Source organism: Glycine max, chromosome 3, assembly GCF_000004515.6.
Source record: "Glycine max cultivar Williams 82 chromosome 3, Glycine_max_v4.0, whole genome shotgun sequence".
NCBI classification, from domain to species: domain Eukaryota; kingdom Viridiplantae; phylum Streptophyta; class Magnoliopsida; order Fabales; family Fabaceae; genus Glycine; species Glycine max.
Window position 1 is genome coordinate 38745150 of NC_016090.4, and position 22627 is coordinate 38767776.

General features: G+C 33.9%; 2 protein-coding genes across 2 annotated transcripts; one reads left to right on the top strand and one right to left on the bottom strand.

The window, feature by feature from the left end:
* Positions 1-625: 625 nt before the first annotated feature.
* On the bottom strand, positions 626-5163 carry LOC100820159 (F-box/kelch-repeat protein OR23). Its single transcript, XM_003520544.3, has 3 exons — positions 4496-5163; positions 3870-4355; positions 626-1181 (listed from the first exon to the last, which is right to left on the bottom strand). The coding sequence occupies exons 1-3, from the start codon at positions 4918-4920 to the stop codon at positions 890-892; spliced, it is 1203 nt and encodes a 400-aa protein (XP_003520592.1). The 5' UTR covers positions 4921-5163; the 3' UTR covers positions 626-889.
* Positions 5164-15565: 10402 nt separating this feature from the next.
* On the top strand, positions 15566-16715 carry LOC102666850 (transcriptional regulator SUPERMAN). Its single transcript, XM_006576863.4, has 2 exons — positions 15566-15819; positions 15911-16715. The coding sequence occupies exon 2, from the start codon at positions 15946-15948 to the stop codon at positions 16561-16563; it is 618 nt and encodes a 205-aa protein (XP_006576926.1). The 5' UTR covers positions 15566-15819; positions 15911-15945; the 3' UTR covers positions 16564-16715.
* Positions 16716-22627: the final 5912 nt, after the last annotated feature.

A 22627-nucleotide genomic window follows, 5' to 3' on the forward strand; every position in this document is an offset into this window, starting at 1 on the left:
ACAGAAATTTACTTATAGAAATAATAAAATAATACAGTAAAATATCAATCAATTTTAAAAACATGTAAAAAGCCAACAAAGATTAATCCAATTGACAAGGAACAAACTCATATTCCAAAAAATTTAATTCCAACTATCAATGTAAAAACTTTGTTGAAAATTGATCCATAAATACCTTTATAAGCACTCTTTGAGTCCTAAGGCATGCTCTGAGCTTGTGAGTTTTCGGAACCCTACTCACCTAAGTTTTTATGAATGAATAAAAAGTACAAATTTTATAAACTTAATTTACTTCATAAGAATTTTTAGCGTGCTTGCTGCCTTTCAAAATTGGAGTAAAATGGGACAATAAGAAGGCTTCTGAAGTTAGCAAGGCTTAACCCTAATGCAAGTGTTTGTATTAGTTTATTCTATGTTTAAAGAAATTATAATCAAGATTTTTCAAGAGCTTTTTTTCTTAAACTGCGTTTTTTCTATAATTTAGGGAAATCTAAATGTGTATGAAAAATGAATATTTTAATAACTTTTTGTAAATGTGAAGTGGATGTGACAAGGAAGATGCCGAGATGTCTCCCAAGTAATTCAAAACTGGCACTAATTCAACTCGAGTACAAAATCAAGCAAATTTGCAAGTTTCACTCATTTCTTTATCCATTATAAATATTTCAGTACTTCAGGATTACAACACTAGAAAAAGCTGATACTATACGTCACTTGTATCCAAATTTAGATGGTATCAACTAATACAAAGTGAATGCCCCGATCAAGACATACTACATACAGAAATATACAAATAAGCCACCTACATGGAATCTGGTGGATCAAATGATGCGATACACAATCAATTTGGAAGTGATCCCTATACTATACAAATAGGATGCAACATTATTCATAGACAAATTGAGCTCAATACAGCACTATTAATATCTATAGGGTAATGGAAAGGTGATTTTGCAACAAGCGATCTCCATGTCTTCTTTTTTGGGTCATATATTTGAATGAACAGAGTTCCTGCCCTCTTATGTTGTCTGGACCTTCGTGTTTCTGTAAAATCAACGACACATAAATGTGTCACTACATAAAGCTCCCCGTCTAACACAACAACACCAAAGGACGAATTGTAAGGAGCTTTTCTTGGCACACGAGACTCGTATAGCCAACGATTAGAAGACATGTCATATCTACATTCGTCATGAAAAGAAGTCAAAGACAGATTTACAACTTCAGAAGTTTTGGAATTGTAATTAACAAGTAAACAAAATGAGCCATCAAGAATGTTGCATGATCACTACTCAAGTAGGTGGATTACAAGCAGTTCAGGAATGCAGGGACTTACAATGAGGGGGGGGGGGGGGGTGGAGCACAAGAATCAATTAGGATTTGTGTTTTAATGAATATTAGCCTATTTGTTTATAAGCAAAAGGCCGTTTGCAGTAAGCAAACTTGATTTCAACAGCTGAGAAATCATCATGTCGGGAAAATTTTCATGAGTTTCTTATTAAACATCATGAAATTCTTCCACCAAATGGACCTTATACATAATACAAGGGATTAAACAATGTATATCTGTTGGTTAGCATTCCACTTATGGTCTACTAGATGACTCATAAGCAAGCTAAGTAAACAATATAAGTATTTAATTATCTCAAAGTGTATTAAAGCAAACCCTTATCATGATTCTTCCTAAACGTTGAATAAATGGAGCTCAAATAGCCTAGCAAGAGGCAGGAACACTCCCCACTACATAACCATTGGTCAGTTAAGCAAAACTTTTGACCATGCTTGACTCATTTGTCCATTTTGTCAAGATCCATCAGAGTAAAAAAAAAAACATAATTTTTCAAGTTCAAAAAATTACAAAAATAGATTGTATGCACATGCAATGTGTGCGATTAGAAGCATTTGGCACAAATTTCTATTATCCTATATACGAGTGTCATGTCTTCATAATTAGAATTTCATGAGTTTCATATTCAAGTCTTCCAAACTTCAAGGGATAATCAATTTGAATTTCGCAAACATCAGAATAATTTATAATTTATTCTACACATTTTACACTTCACACTACAGCATTCATATAACTGCAAATATTTTCTACACTGATTGACAGACACAAGACACAACTATTGACTACACACATAATTTCTTTTCCTAATAACACGTACTTATTGCCAGAAAACCGCAATTGATTATAGTTTATAGAGCCAAGTTTCTAAGTGGTAACATGATGAAAGTAGTCTAACCACTACCCTTTTGTAACTCGTTAGCTTTAAACCTAAGACCTATACACAACATTAAACCCAAATCTGCATCTGCCCAATCATGATATTATAGGGTACATATTAAACAAGACAAATATATTGGACCTAGTAGAATAAGGTTTTGTTGTTGTTGCAAGTAGCTAAACACATGTTTAACAAAGGGTACATATTAATGACACAAGTAACTAAACAGATGTTTTAACAAGTTCAAAACGCAAATAAACAACCCGCATGTACAATACAAGATCACAATTGCAACTACAAGTTTATAGTCATAGTACATTTAAGGAGTCAAATTTGGGCTCTTTATTCATCAAATCAAAGAAATCTGAAACTTGTCCTTTTCCCTATGTCATTTAATTATTTTGCTTGACAATATTTTAAGATCATGTAATGTGTATGAGCCTTATAACAAGACAAAGGCCTCCAACAGTCTAACCTACCAAAGACAAGACAAGCCTTCTGTGAAACAAATGCTTCTAGGTTCTAACTACTAAAGACAAACCAAGTGCCAGCAAGAAATGACAGAGGACATAAATAGAGAAATACAGCTCAGAAACAATAGCTGCAACCAGGAAAACCAACACTCAGTTCAGTTCAAGTAACACAAACTGGGAAACCCAGCAGAGAACACATGAACAACAAAACACACAAACCAGAAACAGGGGAATAAAAAAACCAAAAAATTCAGTCTAGAAGTCCCACATCCCGAAAATATTGATCAAAGTTACATCATCACCCATCTCAAATTATCAATTACACTCCGTTGTTGAGCTGAAGTAACACAGCACCATAGGCTACCCAAGGACACACTCCACTTCAGTCTCGTAGTTTTTGAAAGGGGCATGAATTTGAAAGGAAAAGGTGAAATTCGGTTCGAGTACGCTGAACTGGGTGATTTAAGTTGAAGTGTGTGAGTTTTGGTGGGCTGGACGTGGTATTATTTTGTTCTGCCCAATCCACTAACAAGCTTTTGGTACAAAATTTGAGAATAGCTAGAAATGAAGATTCAGTGATCTTTTAAAAGTAAGATATGATTGTGTTCTTAACTGTGAATAGGATCACAGAATCTGACACAACATGGAATAAGACTTTGACTACCATGCACCAAACAAGTGCCTAAAACGAATTTCTTAGAAGAAAATCTACAACTAACACGTATAATTGACAGCTCAAGCTTAACAAAAAAGGGAAGAAGCACGCATACCAAGCACAAACTTGTCCAACAAACAACACAACAAAGCATACTGACATAGTAAAATCATTATCCATGAATAAAACTTGAAACGCACATTAAGAACTAGTTTAAATCAAAAGCCAAGATGATTATGCCACTCCACTTATCAAACCTTTTTCCTTTTAAGAGAACAGCCTAAACATCTAACACACTTGTTCCAATTCTAATCAGCAAAACCATAATACAAAACAACACAAAGAATGACCCCCCAATAGTAAGTAAGCCAACCAGCCTCCTTTCTTTTCACAACATCAAAATTCAACAATAACAACCAGAATAATCTAATCAATGTAATGTAATGCACAAGCATAAGCACAAACTCAAGAGCCATCAATTACCAATAGCAATTAATTAATTAAGCATAAAAATACCTCAAAATCTCATTGGCATCAAGCATGAAAAGCATGGGGCATCCATTATCATCAACCACAACAATCTTCCCAACCCTGACCCTCTCCCCATTCCCCCACATATCCCCAACCTCTCTCCACGCGCCACTCTCCACTCCCATCACCACCGCATCCCTATAATACTCATCCACCGGAAACACCCCGGAAATCGTCCTCGACGCGCCGTACCCCCCCATCACCCAGAACTCCCTCCCCTCCCCTCCGACAAACCCGACACACCCGGCGCGAAACCCGGGAAGATTCTCCATCGGCACCCACCGGTCTCTCCCCACCTCATACCGCTCCGCCGACCGAATCCTCGACCCGGCCGCCCCGAACATCGTATGCCTCGAACCCCCGCCGGCCACATAAATGCTCCCGCCGGCCGGCACCACCGCGCAGGCGAAGCTCCCCCTGGGAGACAGCATTGAGGCGCGTGGCTCCCACGAGAAGTCGTGGAAGTTGAACCTGAACGGGAGATATAAGGTTGGTTTAGTGATAAAAGAAGAAGGTAAGGAGAGAGAGAGGTCGGATTCGAATCTCCAGTAACAAAAACTAACAATACTAATGACTAACATTTGCCCATTAAAAAAAAAAAAAAACTGAACCTGAACGTGGCGGAGGACGGGGAAGGGCGATCGATGGGGAAGGAGCGCGTGTCGAAGAGGGACCCACCAAGGACATAGAGGTGGGGCCCGACGGAGACAGCGGCGAAGTTGCAGAGGCCGTACACGTGGGGGCTGCAGGGCATGGGAGGGAGCGGGCACCACGCGAGCGAGTTCGGATCGAAGAGAAAGGGTGAAGCGAGTGAAGGATCTTGCGGGAAGATGCAGAGAAGGTGGTTACGTTTGTTCAGCGAGGCTAAGAACGATTTCGAGGAGAGGAGCAGTTTCCATGATTTGCATGTCGCTTTGAGCCTCCCGTGGTGGGAGTAGGGGACCTTCGAGAGGATCGACGCCGCTACGTCGTTTGGGAGACCAGGGATTAGCGTCGCGCCACCGCCACCGCCGCCGCTGTCCCAATCGGAATTCATGTTCGGTTAATTGGTTTGTGGTTTTGTTGTCAACGCTGCGCGCGTTTGCATTGCCGTGTTCGTTTGTTTTCTACTATATGCTTCACTTTGTATTGAGGAGAAAAAGATAAAACACTTTTTTTTTGGGGTTTTCTTTTTTAGCAAGACAGTGGGATGGGATGGGATGGGAGTCGGAATCGAACCAACAGTTGGACCTTTCTATGTTCCATCTAAGGTTGTGTCTCATAACTCTTCTTATGCGTGTCTGTGTTTTTACATGTTGGTTTTTTTAGGACAAATATCAATGATTAATTTGTTAACGAAAACGATTGAATTTGTGATTTTTTTAATCATTTAATCAATTTTATATTTTCAATTTTTGCATAGAATTGATTGATAACTTAATTTAAGGTTTATAAAATGTTACCTAAAATTATGTAAGTATAAGATAGTTTATTAAATTTATAGAAAACTGTTTAAATTTTAGTATTTTATTATTTTTGAAACAAATCGACAAAAAGATATTGTTGTTTATAGAAACTTCAAAAAACTATGAAAAGAAAAGTTTGTCTTAATTAAGATAAAAAAAATATATTCAGGCACAATATTTATATTGATTTATCCTATAACATGAAGTTGTTCGCCCTTATTATTAGAATATCTAGCTATTTCAATACAAATATTGTATTTTTTTTAATCATTGAAATAACTATATTTTCTATCCAGAAAAAAAATCTAGTTATTTCAATGATTGAAAAATACAATATTCTCATTTTTTATAAGTTCTTATAGACTCATGTAGAAATACTCTTTTTAACAAGTTTCTTCTAAGAAAAAGAAAATAAAATTATCCTCGTCCAATAATAACCTTTAATTAAATAATCGATGGTTGATATTGTATTTAATTTTATATTTTATTATATATGTATTTGAATTTATAGCAATTAATTTATAATCATTGATTGAAAAAATCAACGAAGTCAAGTGTATTTTATGCTTTAAAGTGCATATTTTTACTTTTAAATAGTCAAATCTTATTCTCTAAAGTTCACATTATTATTTTATAATAGCCAAATCCTGACAATAAAAAATATATAATTGTTCTTTATCTCTTACTATATACTATTCACACAAAAAAAAAAAAAAAACTCTTACTATATACTTAATTAGAAATAATGTACGATAGGTAATTAGGATCGCATCAGCAAAAAAGGTAATTAGGATCGGAGTTAATGCAAATTCTTTTATTCAATTAAAAGCAATGGGTGTTTCATTATCTTTATTTATAAATTGTTCTTCTTGAGAGATCTTTAGACCTTGAGGGTGCTTATTCTAAAAATATGAACGCTTGATGCATTTATTCATTTTACTGCATATTTAATTATCCTGAATGTAGTCATTGTATCTAAAAAATCTGTGTTACTTTTGTTCCTCTGGTTGACAATAGGTAGAATATTCCATTGTTCATGTGACAAGTTAACTTTTTTCCAATGCTTAGGACTGATAGATATTTTGTCCAACAACAGAGAAATGTTCAACGATCCTAAAATGAGATAGTTTAGTCATCGCAAGATGTAGTCTTCATATTGTTGTCACTTGTCACATATAGTCTTAATTAATTAGGAAAATTTCTCACGAGATTGTATATCTTTCTAGCAGATGAACTATCACAATATGATCCTTGTACACTTGAGAGTATATATATACCTATTAGCATATTTTGTTGTCAAACATTAAAACCATAAGGTTAAACTTATAGTTCACTGCACTTGTTGCTGGAAGGCAACTAGTGTTATGATGCACGAGCAAAGACTTGCAATCTATCATCTCCTTCCAAATTGCTCCTTAACACGCCCAGGATTGGTTCTTATTATGTTGGCCGTGGATGCTGTTGGAGTACGTAGCGCATATATTCTTGCACATTTTGTTTTTGCCCTTGCTATTTTTTTTTTCTTTTTGTCTTTCTTGTCTCCATTTACCTAAACAAAAAACTAGTATTTTTTTTCCCATAAAGGTTAAACCATCTTTTCCTTAACAATCATTAATACAAAAATCACTTTTTAGATTGATGATCTACTTTTATTCATAGAAAAAACATATGTAGTACGAGGTTAGTTGTGACATTTTTTTAATATTTGGATGAACATTCTAGATTAGTTACAAAAGAAATGACCGAGAAAAACACTTTCCAAATTGATTAGTTAGCAACCAATTTAAAATGTTAATAACCAATAAGAATTATACTACATAATGCCATAGCCAATTAGGTCATATATTTAAACAAAGGATAAAAAACTTGTGTAAGATAGAATTCTTAATCCCCTAAATTTAACAATTTTTCAAGTTTTGAATATAGTACATGAGAGGATGTAGACCGACATTACGGTGTTACAACTACCACATTTAGGTCTCTTTTTTAGTATAGGAATGCTCAATTTTAGATATTGAAAATAGTTTATATTGAAAAAGTTAAGAAAAATTCTTAAAAACACTTTTATTTGTAAAAAAAAAGTTTTTGAAAAGACTCCCGTTGAAGAATGACGGATAAAAATGCTCTTGTTCAATATTGTTGTTCTAATTATATATATAGATGGATAAAAATTAATTTTAATTTATTTAAAATTATCGAGAATATTATTCTTGGAGTAGTTTTTTGTGTTTTTGAGGTCAGGGAACTTTGTGAGAAGTTTTAAAATCTCTGCAGCCTGAATTGCCTAGGGGCTCATCTGTCACTACCTAGTCTGGGGGACTATTTCAGTCACGCCATTTATATTCTGCATTCCCATTATTACATGGGATACCTTTGATTGAATTTTAGAAAATCTATTTTAGAATAAAAATTTACATTTTAAAATAAATTTTTCGGGGAATGTAATAAAAGGTGTAGGATGTAATAATATTAGTGCAGGATATAATAGCCTTTGGTCATGTAAGCTTCTTTTTTTTTTTCTTTTTGGGCGTTTGTTGGGCCTAAATGGACAACATTTGACTTATCAGATCAAATTGCTATTGGTATCATTTCATTTGTTATTGGTCCCTATCAAGGGACTAATCCCTTTTTCTATTCTTATTGTTCTTCCCACAAAATTATAATTTTGTTGCACAATCATTTTCCTATCTCCTTTATTATAATAAAATCATGATTCTATTATAAAATATACAACAAAATCACGAACTTGTTGTTTTCTTTGGCATCCCCTTAACACAATAAAATCATGATTTTATTGAGATAAAAAATAATAATAAAATCACAATTCTATTGTATTTTTTTATATAAAAGATTATGCTTTATGATTTAAAGGGGGGACAATGGAACTACAATTCTATTGAATTATTTTTTAAAAAAAATATGTTTGTAAAATGGAATCATGATTTTATAATATCTTTCGATTAAACTCACGATGAAATTGTGATTCCATTGTCTATTCTAATGAAACACACAATGAAATTATGTTTTGTTGTGATTTTCTAAACCCAAAAAAAATAAGTAACAAAATTGTGATTTCGTTACCTATTTTTCCAGAATAAAATATAAACATAATTGAGATTTCATTGTAGATTGTCTGCAACAAAATCACCATTACATTGAACACAAATTAGTGAAATAAAAAGGGTACCTCAGAGAAGTTGGAGAAGGAGAGGAAAAAGGATTAGACGTGGGGTTGGGAACTGAAGGAGGAGGATTGGGAAGGAGTGGAGTTATGGAAGGGAAGGAGAAGATTTGGGGAAGAGAGAAAAGGGACGGGTGCCAAGAAGGAGGGCACAAGGAAGAGGAGAGTTCAAAATTTGAAATGAGGAATAAAATAAGATTTTCACAAAAAGGTATAGGGGTCAAAAGCAAATTGTGTAAAAGTCGATATAGTAGTTTCCTATCACACTAGTGTAGAGACTAACTTTTTTTAAAAGAAGTTGACGATTAATGATAGGGAAATAAGATAAGGAAAACTGGTTTCGAGGACCAGTGCCTCCAGAAGAAAGAAGGAAGGAAAGTAATTGTATTTTCATTGATGATGTTGTTATTAAATAGTCTTATTTATACTGAATTCTCAATAACAGAATTTGTCTTTTTGTGTTAGAGAATATCTGAAATTAGTTAAGCTTGTCTCCCCCTAAACGAACAGCGTCATTCCAGCAGGATACGTTGTACCATCTTGCTTTTCTTTCATACGTAGTCCTTGAGGTAAGCAGGCCTTGTAATTGTTCTTTTGGTCTTGCCTTATGATTGCACCTCTGTTCTGCAACTTGCTTCTTTATTGCACTATCACTCTTCGGCCCTTGCAGAATCACCTTGTCCTCAAGGTGATAATCTCTTTACAATTGATCTCATTCTTCCCATGATGTGTCATTAGGGGATAACCTCTGCCATTGCACTAGAACTTTCCAAGGACTCTAAGCCAATGACGAAGACTTGCGGTAATCCAAAATGGCCAGAGGAGAGATGATGGGTTGATCCTGAATGAAATCACTGGGTAATTGAACCACTTCATTGAGCTCTGGTGATCCTCAAAATGGTTTCAACACTGAGCAATGGAAGACAGGGTGTATGCGGGCTTCTTCGGGAAGTTACAAGCGATATGCCACCGGGCCAATGCGCTCAACAATTTGAAAGGGCCCATAAAATCTTTTAGCCAATTTGTCATGCACCGCGTTTAGAACTTTGACCGAGAGTTGGCGGTGAGGTCTCAGTTTGAGTAAAACCCAATCTCCCATTTGATAGGCTACCTCGTGCTACTTAGCATTTGCAAAATGTTTCATAGCGGTTTGTGCCTTTAGGAGTTTCTTTCGAATGCCCTGGAAGATTTCTTCTCTGTCCTTCAACATGTCGTCAACAACATCTAGTTTAGATGAACCCATGATATATTCTAGAAAATTGAATGGTTTATGCCCAAAGGTGATCTCATAAGGGGTTTATCTTGTTCCCATGTTCTAGGAAGTGTTATGAGACCACTCAACCCAGAGGAGGAGCTTGCCCCACGTTCTTAGCCTACGGTGCATGAAAGCACGAAGATATTACTCTATGACCCTGTTTAGCACCTCTATTTGACCATGACTCTGTGGATGGTATGCGGGGCTCATTCTTAACTGTGCCACTGAGTTGGAATAGCTCCTGCCAACTTATTGACGAGCAGAGGGTCCCTATCGGAGACCAGGCTTCGTGGTAACCCATGAATCTTTCCAACGATGCCCATGAACAGAGAGGCCACTACATGAGTTGTATGTGAGGAAGGCAACATGCCCAGATGGATACCTTTGGAGAAGCGGTCGACAACTACAAGGATGACCAAATTGTCATGATAAGGGGGAAATCCAGTGATGAAGTCGAGGGAGAGATCCTCCCAGGGATGATGAGGCACTGGAAGGGGGCACAACAGTCCCGCCATCTTCTTGGCTTCATACTTGGTGTGTTGGAAATTGACACACTGAGCCACAAATTGTGCTACATCGTCACGAAGGCCAGGCCAACATAAATTTTCAGATATGCGAGCTACTGTTTTTGCGACGCCCATGTGTCCACCTGTAGGAGTAGAGTGATACTTAGTGAGCAGGGTGGGAATCATCGAGAGTCCTCGTGGTAACCAAATACGTCTCTTCTTGATGATTAGATTGTGAGCAATTATGGAGTCTGGGTGTGACGCCGGCGAATTCATAATAGCTTGTCACTGTTGCAGGTAGTTAGGGCACTTTTCTAATTGTCTGCAAAGTTCTTCAATAAAGGTGAGGCAAGGAACAAAAAGGGTCATTAGTGAATGGGGATAGTGCCGAAGAAGAAAAGGGCACTTTGATTTATCGAAGATGGATTTGTTACAGGGTTACCACCAAATCATTAGTCAACACAGAACCTCCGAAGAAGAAAGGAACATAAAGGGTCATTAGTCAACACAAAACCTCCGCAACCCATCCTGCTTCTTCACCAATAGTACCGGAGAAGAAAAGGGGTTTGTACTGGGCTGTATGAGTGCCTTCTGAACCATGGACTCCATATGCGCCTCAATTTCCTGCTTTTAGTAATGGGGATAGTGGTATGGGCGCACGTTCACTGGAGTAGAATTAGGTAGCAGATGAATATGATGGTCGGTGTCCCTTTCCGACGGAAGTTGGTGGGGAGCCTGGAACAGGGAATTAAACTTGTTGAGCAGAGCTTGAATGGCTAGAGGAAGATCCTTGCTAGTGCTGACAGGATGATCGTCAGAGAGCACTGTGATATGAAAATACATGTTATCCCGTTGCTTGCGGCAAAAATGGCGAAACTGCAGTGACGAGAGTGAGTTTAGAGTGGACTCCTTATCACCCTTAAGCTCAACCAAACAGCCATCATGAAAGAACTTCATGGACAAGGAGTTGTAATCGGTGAGGACTGGCCCAAGAGATTTCAGCCACTGCATCCCGAGGACAACATTGGCCCCTACTATCGGCAACACATACAGGTCAACGGTAAACTTAGTATCTTGAATATCTAATGTAATGGCTTCGCAGACGCAATTACACTCCAGTTGTTGGGTCACCAATTGCTGTTGAATGAAGTTGTGTGTGCTTCATCCGTCCACCAGAAGCATCACCTGATGATCCCTGACAAGACCCAGAAAATGGAGTGTCTCTGGGGCCAAATGGCCCGCTAAAGAATTAAAGCTGATTTGGGCCGGGTATGGGTCAATGATATCGGGCGGGTCAGTTACTTCTATATTATCCAGAGAGGGGTTCTCGTCCTCTGTGATGAGGAGAAAAACCCTAGAGGCGCAACGATGGCCCCTATGGTATTTCTCGTCGCAGTTGAAACAGAGCCCATGCTCTCTTCCCGAGACTATCTCTTCCGGTGACAACTGCTTCAGGTTTGGTGGGGAAAGGTGGCTTGGTGAGGGAAGTAGAGGCGGGAGGGGCACAAAGCGAAGAGGTGCAGGTGGTATTGGCTGTGAAGCGCGGCCATGCGGCGCCTAGCGAGTATTGAGGAGCTTCTCTTCTTGGAGACGGGCAAGGCCAACTACTTGGACAAGGGTCAATGGCTGGTGAGCTTGGACCTCGCGGCGGATTTCCGATGTCAATCCGAAAATGAAGCAACTTAGTAGAAAAGGTGGGGGGAGGCCAATGATTCTATTGGCGAGATCTTTGAATTCGGACAGGTATTGTGCCACTGTCCCTCTATGTGTTAGTTTAAACAAGGCCCCTGTGGGGTCTTCATATTGGGAGGGTGCAAAGCAGGTCTGAAGTGCCTGGAGGAAGACCGGCCACGACGTGAATTAATCGTTGCCGATCATCCATTGTAACCAGGCCAGGGCCTTGCCATCCATATAAAACGAAGCAATGGTAAGGCGTTCTTGTTCCGGGGTAACGTGATACTCAAAAAACTGGTTGATCTTAAAGATCCAACCAAGGGGGTCAGACCCATCAAAGTGTGGTACATCTAATTTGATTATGTGATTTAACGCAGGTGTAGGTTATGGTGGCGGGGTGGGCGAGGAAGGCGTTAGGGTTGAAAGCAGAGGTGAGATTCGATGGAGAAGCTCATCGATTTTGAGGGTCATGGTCTACATGGATTTGCCAAGGGAAAGTTGATGGGTGGTGAGTCAGAGGATAGCATCCTCGAGTTTGTCTGGAGGACTTGTGGTTTTAGTGGAATCGATCATGTCAACGAGAAACGAGAAATGAGAGTACCAAAATGGTAGGAAAATAAGAAAAGGAAAATTGGCTTCGAGGACCAATGCCTCCAAAAGAGAGAAGGAAGGAAAGTAATTGTATTTTCATTGATGATGTTGTTATTACATAATCTTATTTATACTAAATTCTTAATAACAGAATTTGTCTTTTTATGTTAGAGAATATCTAAAATTGGTTAAGCTTGTCTCTCCCTAAACGACCACCATCATTCCAGCAGGATACGTTGTACCATCTTGCTTTTCTTTCATACATAATCCTTGAGGCAAATAGACATTTTAATTATTCTTTTGGTCTTGCCTTCTAATTGCACCTCTCTTTCCGCAACTTGCGTTTTTGCTACACTATCAATTACAAACAGACAATTACTTTCTGTATTTCTCGAATTATTTTCTGCACTAATATTGGAATGACCATTTTGAAAGTGAAGGAAAAAAAAAAAAAAACTCCCTTACAAACGTGGCAAATTCCTGTGTCCAGGATCAGGGCTGATGAAATGCCTCTGGATCGAAATCTGCTAGTTCAATGTTTTGATGATTACATTTAGCACATCAACATTTGTATTGGGAAGATGATAACTGAACTATCATTTGCACGTCCTATCACGTGGATATATTTTGACCATGTAGTAATAAGAATAACTGCTTTTACTTGTGATCATGTCATCATAATTTAATCGAAATTTTAAAAATAAATGCTTGTAATTAATATCAATAATTTTTTATTTTTCCTATGACACTTCTGGTGGAACTATATCCTTGAGCATTTTAATCTCTAAATAAAAGACGTGTGGTTAGTGCTGGGAAGGTGGAGGGTTCAAATACAAAGCATGTATATTATTTTTAAGCAATTAGCAAGTATATATAATAATTATTTTAAATTTAAATAGTATACTAAAAATTATAGAAATTTATAAATTAAAAAATAAATTAAATTATAAATTATCTAATCATAGCTCGATTTATAATGCTCAAACGAATCGGAGCATCATTCATAGAATATATATCAACTCAAATGTACAAGCCCTAGCTAGCACATTAGCAATGCTTTATTTTTTATAAAAATATTTTCCTTTCGGAAAAATGGTATTAACTCAAAATAGTGCTTCTTTTGTTTTTAACTGATTAGATAAAATTTATTTTTTTTCTTTTGAGCCGGAGGATATGTTTATTGAATGTGCAAGTACCTGAATATGACTTCTCGGGTCTCAACAATTTTAAATTATGATATATGATCATTGATCAAGATACTTTTTATTAAAAAAAAAAATCACATATGCATGTATTTTTTATTGCTGAGAATCCTACTTGAGTTATATACGACTGTTATAAGTAATTAACTTTTTTTTAAAAAAATATTTAATGTTAGTGTATGTTCAAAATTAAACTCGTGATTACATATTAAACTAAAATAATATTGTATCAATTGATTCATGCGCTGAATAGTACAGACAAGGTAAACACTTTTTTGTTTATATGCAAATACAAATTTTTTGTTTGATGGATTCTTTTTAATTATTTGAAACTTTGGAGGTAGCGAACACTTAGAGATCGGTTGGGAGTATGACTTAGCGGAGGATCATGATCACACTTCACGATTCATTTTTTTACAAAAATCAATATTATGTATATATGTAATTTTTTTTCATGTTATGTAATTGTTTTGATATCTCACTTATATTATATATTTTTTTAAAATAAATATAAAAATTGTACCTTAAATTAAAATTAAGAAGACAAAGTTATGATTTATTGTTCAAGATACATGATAATTAAATATTTAGATCAGCTGGGATTGTAAAAACAATGTCATTTATTAATAGCTGAAAATTCTTAAGCGTTAAGGTTATTTTCGTTGTTATAATATTTATTTAATAAAATTAAATAATTAGTATAAACATTATAATATGTAATATATCGTACTGAAATTTGATTTATCGATATTATAATACAGTACTTATCTATAAAAACTACATTCTCAGTTAGTTTAATGTATATTACTGTTATTAAAAAATTACATCAATAAAGGTTGACTCAATGCTAAACTGTACACAGTACAATAATTTTTTTTTATGTTGTGAGTAACAAACTCGTTGGAGGATGAAGAGAGTCTTTCTCCCATTTTTCGCAAGTATTGTTAAATTAGCTTTAATGTAACCCATTGGGATTAGAGATATAGTGATTTGACACTTTTAATTAAGTAATTCTAGTGTGTAAGGTGAGAAAGTGAGAGGATGCATCGACCAATAATTTAAATTAATTAAAATTATCATTAAGTACTTTAATTTTAATTGATGATGACACATCTTTATAATTACTTTCCTACTTTACACATTTACTTTAGATTAACGTAATATTATACATTTACTTTAGATTAGCGTAATATGATATTGGAATAGTTTTCTTTTAAGATATAAGCTTACTACACCAAAAGAAAAAACAATATATTACGTACGTATTGCATTTTTTAAAATCTATCCCAATTTTACAAACAAGAAAACTCAGCTTTCATGTTATTTTTTATGTCTTAATTACGAGATATCCTCACATCTCTCTCCGCAGCTTCTATATGGACGCACTTCCCAGGTGACTTGATACACTGATAAAAAAAGAATCTCTCTTAATTAAATATTCAGCCTAGAAATTCAAGTTTTTAAAGCATGAAACACACCTTCTTAATTAGCCATTATCATGTGTATGTTAATTAACTTCATTTTAATTTGAGCATGCCAATTTGATATTGATCTATTTGTGATACATATCTTTGGCAAATTACACTGAATATGGTTTTGGTTTATCATAAAATAACTCTAAAAATGATTGTTAATTAAACACCCATGTTTTCCCTTTAATTCAGAATTAAAAAACTTGTTAATAGATCAACGGAAAAGAAGTAAAGTTATGTTTCTATTGCGGGTACTGTAAAATAGCGTAGGTACATTGTGTAGGATCATTCCCATAGACCATAGTATATGTTTTTAGAAGTCAAATTTCGGGTGAAAGTCACTAGATAGAGTGAAATATAGTATAAGCATTATTTGCGAGGGCTTTTCCAGGTTAAGGCAAAAGGGAATACCACTTTCACACAGCTTCTCCACTATACTTGCAAAGAAATATCCAAATACAGTAGCTGCAGACAGTGGCAGCAGATGAAGTACGCCTGCTGAGAGAGATCTTCACTTTCTGCCACAGAATATATATGAAGCTGAGATTCAATATGGATCACTCTACTCATCAGTTTTGAAGTCCAAAGAAGTATATGAGCCTCTTAATTGTAAGGACTAGCTAGATCTATGAGCCTAACAAAGTCAATTTTCATTTAATAACATATGTGGCTATATATCTTTATTTTGCTCTTTTTACAGGTAAACATTTTGGAAGAACAAGACCAAGAGGTTCCATGGAAGGAAACTTTCTGACAAGAAACAGGTTTGGGTTTGAGGAGCATTCATGGCCTACTAGAAACTATGCTTGTAGCTTTTGCAAGAGAGAGTTCAAGTCTGCTCAAGCTTTGGGTGGTCACATGAATGTTCACAGAAGGGATAGGGCAAGATTGAGATCTTGCTTACCCCCGTCATCATGGGTTTCTGAGTGTCCTAATAAACCTAACTCCATTAAGCCTAATCCAACTCATCTTTCACCTTCATCTCCATCATCATTATGTCTATCTAATAACCTTTTGAATTGTGCTCATACTTTTCCACTTTATAGCCCTTCTTTGACTTTGTCTTCTTCACTGACTCCAGCTTCTCCCAATGGAGACAATAAACCAAGAAGAGTATCTCCGGATCCACATCTTCTTCCTCTTTTGATTCCTCAAAGCAGTGAGGAAATTAAGATGAATAAGAATAAAGTAAGTGGTTTAGGAGTTGAAGAAGTACAGGGTTGTGCAATAGGGGAAAAACTCAAGGTTTTCAAGACTAGTACTAGTGAGCATAACATCAAGCTGGAGTTGGGAATAGGGTTGCTTAAACAACCAGAGATGTTAGATTTGGAGCTACGATTGGGGCACAGCTAGCTTGGTGCAAATATCTGTTGATTTTGCAAGTCTGAAACTTCAAATTTGATTTAACTTGTTGCACTAGTAATTTGTTAGCCCAATATTGAAGCTGTTTATTATTCTATTTTGTATTTGAAGTACCTTATATTTTGTGAAATCTTCTAATTTGGTTACATTTTAAAGGTTGCAATTAATTATTCTATTTTGTTGTTTTCTTTCGTGTGTATGTGTGTTGGGGTCTACCCAAAGTTCGTAGAATTGAAAATGAGTTTGGTGTAATGGCCAAGTGATCAAAATTGAAGGTCACCATAATACAAAGTAATCACAATAGAAATATAATAAGAGAGTCTAATTTAATTAATTAAAAAAAATATAAATTATTATAAATCTCTTAATATTATGTTGATTCGTTTTGATTTGTACGAACCAAAAAATCACGATGCAAATATATGAACTTGGAGAGATTCTTAATTTTCATACTGTTGTATAGGTCTCAAGTGCAGTCAAATTTTTCTCTTGCTTTTCAAAAATCTTCACTTCAATCGTCTTATCTGACAGTCAATGAGTAGAGTTCTTGTTTAGTTTGACTAAAAATAAATATTTAATATGATTTCCTACAAACTATAATTAATTTCCTCGGTGTCTCAAGGTAGATGAACACGTGATCACTCAGATAGATATTCTTTAAAGTATCCATGCATTTTCCTGGATACCCTAGTCTTCATGTTTCTTGAGGGTACGTAGTTTCTGTCTTGTTCTTGGAAACACTTAATATAACCATTTGGTCAAACAGCAATCAATGAGATCAAAACATCATGTTTTTACTATAAAGTTCTCTATAAGATTGTTTTATAAATAAGATGTACATATAAACGAACAAACAAATCAATTTAAGAAATTAACTGAACATTTTTCGTTTAATATAATGTGTTTGGCTAACAAGTGAAAACTAATTCTAGTCCTTAAAATTATAGTGATATTGAATTGAAAAGCTGTTGCTTCGGCCTTAACATGATTTTTTAATCAATTTTGCGAAAAGTGAATATAAACCAAACACAATATTAGCAGTTAGACTACCTTCCTAGTTATAGTTGAATTATTCAACGACATCTGTAAACATTTTCTTAGACACCATAGTGAGAGCTTGTTTATTCATTGAACATTCATTTAAAATATTGGGTAACAAGCAAGGAATTCTTCACAAATAAGCAGTCAATCTCCTCTTTAAATATATTTTCTAATACGGCATATATTTTTTTTTGTGGAATTCTAATACGGCATGTGTTAATATAATATAGATATACTGATATACATATATGCATGTATTTAATGTATACTCTACCCTTTATATACTCTACCCTTTATACCTTTCTTTTATAATTAAAAGGAGAAAAGAGCTTCTCTCTTTATTTGTAGGCATGTATAAAAGAAAGATGTAATAATAAAAGGATGTTGTATAAAAAAAGGTGAAATAAAAATAATATTACTCTTATCTATATAATGGCATTTAATGCTCTCGGTGATGTTGAAAGCGGCGTGCTTTTGGTATGTGATGATTCAGAAGACCTAAAAATACGAATTGAACTAGAAACAAGTATGAGATTACGTAAGCATAATAATACAGGAGTAGAATGAAAAGAGAGACCCAGAAAATATGTCAGGAGGGACATTCAACCTGTGATGAATTTGATGTCCTTTTCAGATAAACTGTCAAACAGAACATAGAGGATAGCGCGCAGAGAGATGAATAATTTGCTTATAGCTACATACATATATACCTAGTGTTATGTAGCTTTGGTAACAACTCAACTCGTTTCCCTTGTCTAATTTATTCAAAGTGGTAGTTTAGGTTTGGTGTGTCATGTAATGGGTGCTTTCTGCCTTGTGTGTTTTCCAACATAAGATATATTGCATGTTCCCTATGTGATGTCTGGGTTTACAAACCATGATGGCCTTACCCTAAAAACAAACGCACAGTTTTTGTCAGTACCAACTAAAACAAGGAATGCTACTTTCTCTTTCTTTTTCTCTCTCACTTTTGATTGGCCTGTGAAAATCAGTACCCTCTAAGATTGATTAAAGAAAGTAATTTCAAGTTTATTATAGTTGTTTGAAAAAATATACATAAGAGGAGTGTAAGCAAGGGAATTAATAAGGGGGGCTTAGGTTTGAAGAAATGAAGAGTACGTAGTGCAATGCAATGATGTCACATAAGTATGAATGAGGAATAATGAAGAGGAAATGGACATTTGGGTGTACAACGCAACCTGTCAAAAGTGCAGTTCTAGTGAAAGATGAGGGAATGGGTTAAAGTAAGCTAGTCGGCGCACGTCACTTTCCCCTTCCATTCATTCATTCAAATCCTTATTTACTTTTCCTCACCCAAACTACCTTTGCCATCAACCAGCACACTAACCCAACCTCTTCCCAAACCCAAAGAGAATAAAACCACAACATCTTTAATTACTCTCTTCCTAAAATGAATTTTCACCTTCACACCTCCCCCCTTATGTACTGTGTTTGTAAATAAACACGTGAATCAACTAATGTAAAATTATTTAAATTTAAATAAAAATTTTGAATTCAAGTTTTAGATATATATTTATATTACATATTTAGAAAAAGAATTTTATCATTCACAGTAGTCTTATCCAACTCAAACAGAATTATCTCTAATAAAGGATAATTGTGATCTAAACAAAAGAAAAAAAAACTTATCCTGTTTCTTTCCTGTTGAAGTATACACTGTAAATTCTTCAAAAGTTTTTATGCAAAATATGTTCACTAGCTAGTACTACTGCTGGTCACTGTTTGGTTTATTTTATTACAGTTCTATAAATGGGCCTTGGCCACTTACGGGCGCACGATAGCTGGGCCACAGCTGATTGGGACAGGCCGACTATAATCATGTTGAATGTGGCTAACAAAGGTTAAAGGCACCCTTTATTGCTAAGTATGTCCCTTACTATAGTTTAGTTCTTTTTTGACAAAAATATCCTTCACAAAAACACGTTTATGTTGTTCACGACAAAATATGGAAGCATGTTTCCATTTTGTAATGGAATGTGCATTCCCAATACAAAACGGAAACTAATTTCCATTTGTAATGTATCATGACAATGTATACAAACGAAAAAAATGTTTTCATCTTGTAATGGGGTGAAATTTCAGTATATAAAAAATGGAAACTAGCGAGTTTGTCAAGTTTTTAGCACCTTGCTAATTTCATAATGAGACAAAGTGATATTACTTCTAGATGCACAATTGCAAGAATTTTTATAAATCATGTCAAGAGTTCATTTTCAACTTCAAGATAATTCATTTTTTTTTTTGCAAGGCATTCACTTGTGCGTCAAATTCAACATGCTATTTTGAACATTGGTGATTCTAGCCAATTTTTTAGTAATTACATAATTTATAAATGCATGCACTTGTTTAATGAATGCATCTTGTAATTGATCATATATGATGGGCTTTTAAAATCAAAATTACATAATCTATTGTTGTCCCCAACGCCATTTTAAAAGGAACTTGTCTTATTTTGCAAGTTAAATATTTGATAACGTATTATACAAATATTAGTTGATGAGTTTGGATTGTTTGGGGAAGAAAAAAATCATTTAACCAAATTCTTTCATTTTATTCATTATACTATCTAATCAATTTAATTCATTTTTTATTTTGTTTCATTATAAGAATAAGTCATATTTATATAATACATATTAAGTGGTAAATATTCTATTTTAAGAATGTGAAAATTATAAATTTGAGTCATACATGTATGGTCAAAATTTAAACTTATTTAATAGTCAAATATAATTATCACTTAAAAAAGTCATATATTTTTCTTTTAATTTTGACTGTTTCAATGTGATATAATATGGGTTTATATTTGTAGGTAGTTTTTGTTTCTCATACCAAGAAGTGTTCTCATCCGCTCGTGTGTGTGGAAACACCAGAATAAGATTAAATTTTTAATTAATCTAAACCTAATAATTTTATAAACTGAAATAACAAGACGTAAAATAAGATATGGGCATGGAGAAAATATTTGAACACACACTGTTCCTCACTCAATTGCAAGAGATGCAATTCACTCCTTCATACATTCACTCGTGTATCATTCACTGTTTTCAAGCAAAGAATTGCACACCTACACACTAGGAATAACACTAGAGAACGAGAGAATGATAGAATGAATAATCTTCTTTATTAAGATGCATGTATGTCCTTTTATACAAGCAAAACAAAGTAACAACCCTTTACACTTAGGCTAGACACTTATAACATAATTTTAAAATTCTGTTACTCTCTTATATCCAATGTATAATTAAATCTACACCACTCAAAAATAGAATTAAACTCTCACAGAAAACAAATTGGTATTCGAATTTTATAAACATACACTACAAGTATGAGTGATATGTTAATTTCTAAAAGTATATTAGAATGATTTTTAAATTCAATCCAGTTTACTAAAAAATATTTTTTGTTTAAGCTGTGTGATTTAGATTGAATTGACTCGGCTTAACAACATTCATAACTCAGTTACTTGTCATTGTTGCCAGGGAAAAGACACAAATAAGTTTGTTAGAGCTGTAGGATTTGTTTGTGTATGCAAATAATAGTTAGCAAAGTCTTAGTGACTTGTGAGTTCTGATTATTAAGTGATTTAGAATTAGAATTAGAATTCGACTAATTTTTAGATATGAAAAATTATATTAAAAAAATATTAATGTTAAATGCACTCACGGTAAACTAATAAGAAAAAGAAAATTGTTTGTTGATATATATGACTTCAAATATAAGCATATGAGGTATAAAGTACCAGTACTTTTTTTATTAGTGAAAACTAAAGTACCAGTACAAATACACATATAGCCAGTCCAATAAAAGAACAAGATTCAGAAGCTTATCGTTCCAATTCTTAACTAATTAATTAGTTATATGCTGCTTTCTAACAACCAGAAGCAAGCAAACCGTACGTGTTGATAAACATCCAAGAGGAAAATGTTAATAAAGTAAAAGACGGAAAAGCCATGACACTCGCGTTAATGTCTTTCGTTTTCTTGTCATTGTCCTTGTCTTATATCCCAATTCCCATCTCTTCCCGTAATATCTTGCTTATCAAATCATAAGGCTTTTTTTTAAAAAAAAAAATAATAGCCCCGTTTATATGATTAATTATACAATTTTTTATTATTATGCTATTATTTTACCCAGTGCATATTGCATAGGATAAATTCATAACAAATGTATTTAAATATATAAGTTATATTTTGGTTTAAATTTTTATTTTAAATTATAATATAAAATTACTTTTAATAATTGATACTTTTTTAAAAAAATTATTAAAATATAATTTAGATATAAAAATAAAATAGGATAAATTAAAATGAATTAGTAATTAAGATAAGTAAGTATATGAATAAAGAAAAATAATAATAACTTATAATGGTTGAAAATAATTGCGGAGCTTCATTGTGATAGAGAAGAAGGCTACTCAAACCTTTTATTATATATCTAAAAAAAATTAAATATATTTTTTATCCCTTTAATTTATATTTTTTTTATTTTTATCCCTGTAAAAAAATCATTTCCGGGGTTTGTTTTATTTTTTGTCTTTAAAGTGCTTTACATAGTCCTATCTAAAATACTTTGAAGAAAAAAAAAAAATACATTTTATAAGGATGAAAAAGAAAAAATTTACAGAGATAAAAATGAAAAAAACAAATTAAATTATAAGGACAAAAATATATTTAAATCGTTTTTAGATGATTTTATAAGACTTAATATTTTCGAATATCTAACAAAGTTATTTATTTCTCAATTATTAATAATTTTAAGTTATTGATAACACTTTCATTGAAGGTAATTTTTAGTCTTTTATTTATCATTATTCTTTTTAGAAATAATTCTATGTTATTATTACACTTTTAAACTTTTGTTTTTAAAAACGTCAATCTTTATGAATATTTTTAACCATCGATAATACTTTTCAAACAATAATTAATTAATTAATTAATTAATTAATTTCTTTTTCATAGTATAATTACTTTTTTCATTTTCAAACTCATTTTTT